Below are 3,541 nucleotides of genomic sequence, written 5' to 3' on the forward strand. Positions count from 1 at the left end.
GCCGCGGGGGCGGCGGCATCGGCAGCGGCGGTGGTAGCGGGCTCCCCAGCGGCATGCCAGTGCCCCCCGGGCGCGATGGCTAGCGGCAGCGCTGGGAAGCCCAGTATCGAGGCGGCTTCTCCGGCTCCAGCGAGCGCCGTCGGGGGGGCCTCGTCGCAGCCGCGGAAGAGGCTGGTGTCCGTCTGTGACCACTGCAAAGGCAAGATGCAGCTGGTGGCCGACCTGCTGCTGCTGTCGAGTGAGGCACGGCCCGTGCTCTTCGAGGGCCCCGCCTCCTCTTGCGCCGGCGCCGAGTCCTTTGAGCAGTGCCGGGACACCATCATCGCGCGCACCAAGGGGCTCTCCATCCTCACCCACGACGTGCAGAGCCAGCTCAACATGGGCCGCTTCGGGGAAGCAGGGGACAGCCTGGTGGAGCTGGGAGACCTGGTGGTTTCCCTGACCGAGTGCTCCGCCCACGCGGCCTATCTGGCGGCCGTGGCCACGCCAGGCGCGCAGCCTGCGCAGCCCGGCCTGGTGGACCGCTACCGCGTGACGCGCTGCCGCCACGAGGTGGAGCAGGGCTGCGCCGTGCTGCGCGCCACCCCGCTGGCCGACATGACCCCGCAGCTGCTGCTCGAGGTGTCGCAGGGCCTGTCGCGCAACCTCAAGTTCCTGACGGACGCGTGCGCCCTGGCTAGCGACAAGTCCCGGGACCGCTTCTCGCGTGAGCAGTTCAAGCTGGGCGTCAAGTGCATGAGCACCAGCGCGTCGGCGTTGCTGGCCTGCGTGCGCGAGGTGAAGGCGGCGCCCAGCGAGCTGGCGCGGAGCCGCTGTGCACTCTTCAGCGGGCCATTGGTGCAGGCAGTTGGCGCCCTGGTGGGCTTCGCCACCGAGCCGCAGTTCCTGGGTCGCGCGGCGGCTGTGAGCGCCGAGGGCAAGGCGGTGCAGACCGCCATCCTGGGAGGCGCCATGAGCGTGGTGTCGGCCTGCGTGCTCCTGACCCAGTGCCTCAGGGATCTGGCGCAGCACCCCGACGGGGGCGCCAAGATGTCGGACCACAGGGAGAGGCTGAGGAACTCGGCCTGCGCCGTGTCTGAAGGCTGCACCCTGCTATCTCAGGCTTTAAGGGAGAGGTCTTCGCCCAGGACTTTACCGCCAGTGAATTCCAATTCTGTGAATTAGCACTCCCCTCCCCCCATCCTCACCCTCATCCCCTCCCTGTTCCATCCCCCCAGCCCACTCCCAGGCTAAAAGAAGATAACATATTCTCCGCCCTTTTCCATTTATACCAAAGAAATCAACGGTGAAGCTTCCCCCCTACCCCCCGCCCCGTTAAATGCTCGTGAGGAATCTTCCAGAAGGCAGGGCCATGCATACATGCTATTTATGCACGCACTCTGAGGGCCCCCGTGCCCCACCAGCCCAAGCACAGTAGGGACCAGCAGGTGGAAGATGTGACATCTGTTGGTTGCGGTGTTAACCCCCGCCCCCTACCCCAGCTCCCCTTCCGGGACTCCTCAACTAAATTTTATTATTAATTGGGCAGGAAGGAGGTCATGGGTTCATTTCTTTTTTGGTCTTTTATTTTCTTAATTAAAAGAAAGGTTACCTCAGTTTTCACTCCTTAGACATGGATGTAGCTACCTTTTGTTTGTATGTTGTTATTTTTTTAAGCAGTCGTGATGGATTAGGCGTATACTTGGTGTGGAAAGAGTATGACTTTGCCATGTGATTTGCAAATGGGGGGAGAAAGCTACTGTGAGTGTGTGTTTTATTTTTTAATTTACACTATAGAGTGATCCCCCCCCATGTCAAGTTTTTACCTTGCATGTACTGGAGTATTTATTTCATCTATTAAAATGTTATGTTTCTCAGATGACTTTCTGCAATGATTGTTGATTTTTCAATAATTGTAATGTTGCAGGCTGCCTGTCATTCCTGGAAATGCACCCTAGAAAGGTTTCGCTTCACTAGTAGTGAGGTGGGTCCCCTTTATGCTTTTTCCTGAAGAGTTAACTTATTTGAACAGCCTGGGATTAAAGAGAGAACTGTTTGTAAAAAGAAAGCTGTCCCCTTGTAAAGGCAGGGGACACATACAGTGGTTAGATTACCTATAGTGCTAGAGTGGCTGTTTGGGTTTTCTTTGTTTTTTTTTCTGTGTTGCTTCTAGTTTCTCCCGGAAAGTAATTTTGCATCCATTGTCCCCTTCTCATCTTTCTGTCCTAATGAACAGGGTTCAGGCTAACTGCAGTCTGATTTGTATTCCACGTGTCTTTTTCAGATTAAGGCTCTTGCTAGTCCCATGTGGAATGGCATGTACAAGAATATGTGTATGGACCTGCAAAAGTAATGTATATCAAATGAGAGTATGTAGATAGGTCTGTTCAGACAAGAACCAACTGCTGTTGATTTTAGAAAACCAAACAAATGTTGACTGTTCTAGAGTGTTCAGTGGAGGGGGAAGTATTCTGAAAAGTGTGATAATAACTTTCTAGACCCAGGGCATGATGGCAGGCGAAGGGGTTATCTTTGTGACCTTGGTCTAAGATATGCCCCGGTTGCATGTATGTTGGATGCTTTGTTCAGTGAAATCTGGAATTCCTTTAAGGTAGCGGGTCCTTTTTGCAGACAGTTTTAAGAAAAAAATACCGGGGGAGAGGTATATGGTTTTACTGAACCTAGCTAAGTTTTGAATATTTTCCCACTGAAAAAACAACAAATGTATTTGCTGTGCCTATCCTCAGAGAGTTACGTGGATAAAACTAGTACATGCTTTAAATTTGCTCAGTTTCTTTATATTTTTTTCTTGGGATTTGTTGTGCCTAAACCTTTGCAGTTGCCACAGAGCTGAAAAGAAAAAGATTTTTCCACTGTGATATGTTAGAGAGAGGAAAGTTGTAGTGATTGTTTTTACTTGAATGACTGTATTTATTACAAGAACATGGTATTCAGCATGTAGAACCTCTTTAAATCTTTGTTGGGTTATTTCACTCCTTGAGCTTCTCTGAAGTAAAGTGGTCGAGTGTATACATTTTTAAAAACGGTCAAGGGAGCTGTTCTTTTTCTCTCTCAGATCCTGGTAGATTTAAATTTCTGAAGTCTATAAAAGATGAAAATGACCTTGAATGTTTATTCCTCTCCCCCGGCCCTTCTTTAAGTCTGGATTGGTCAGGTTCAGGAAGCATTTAAGGGGAGAAAACCTACCAAACCTATGTGCCAGTGACAGTCCTGCTTGCATATAGGAATTTTTACTTTTATTCATTGGATTTCCATAAGTAATGCTGACATTTATAATTGCATGTTTCCTTTAGCCTGTGCAGATCACAAAGAGTCAACTGAATGGAACATAGTAAAATAAAACCAGAGCCAGAAATCTGCAAATTTGGTATCTGATTAGGAAAAAAAGAATTGCCAATTGTTCCTTGGACTCATTCCTTGCAGAAGCAATTTTCAGGACAGTGCAAGCCAAAAAAAAAAAACAAACCCCACTTTCCCTATCTACTTGGATGCAGTTAACTAGCTAGTCACCAAGTTAATTTTGAAACTTCTTTTCCTCTTA

General features: G+C 50.1%; 1 protein-coding gene across 1 annotated transcript; it reads left to right on the forward strand.

Annotated features, from left to right (window-relative positions):
• On the forward strand, positions 1-1,804 carry TLNRD1 (talin rod domain containing 1). Its single transcript, XM_068991319.1, has one exon. It carries the CDS (start codon positions 76-78, stop codon positions 1,162-1,164), a length of 1,089 nt encoding a protein of 362 aa, XP_068847420.1. The 5' UTR covers positions 1-75; the 3' UTR covers positions 1,165-1,804.
• The last annotated feature ends 1,737 nt before the right edge of the window (positions 1,805-3,541 follow it).

This window comes from Capricornis sumatraensis, chromosome 19 (assembly GCF_032405125.1).
Source record: "Capricornis sumatraensis isolate serow.1 chromosome 19, serow.2, whole genome shotgun sequence".
Taxonomy (NCBI): domain Eukaryota; kingdom Metazoa; phylum Chordata; class Mammalia; order Artiodactyla; family Bovidae; genus Capricornis; species Capricornis sumatraensis.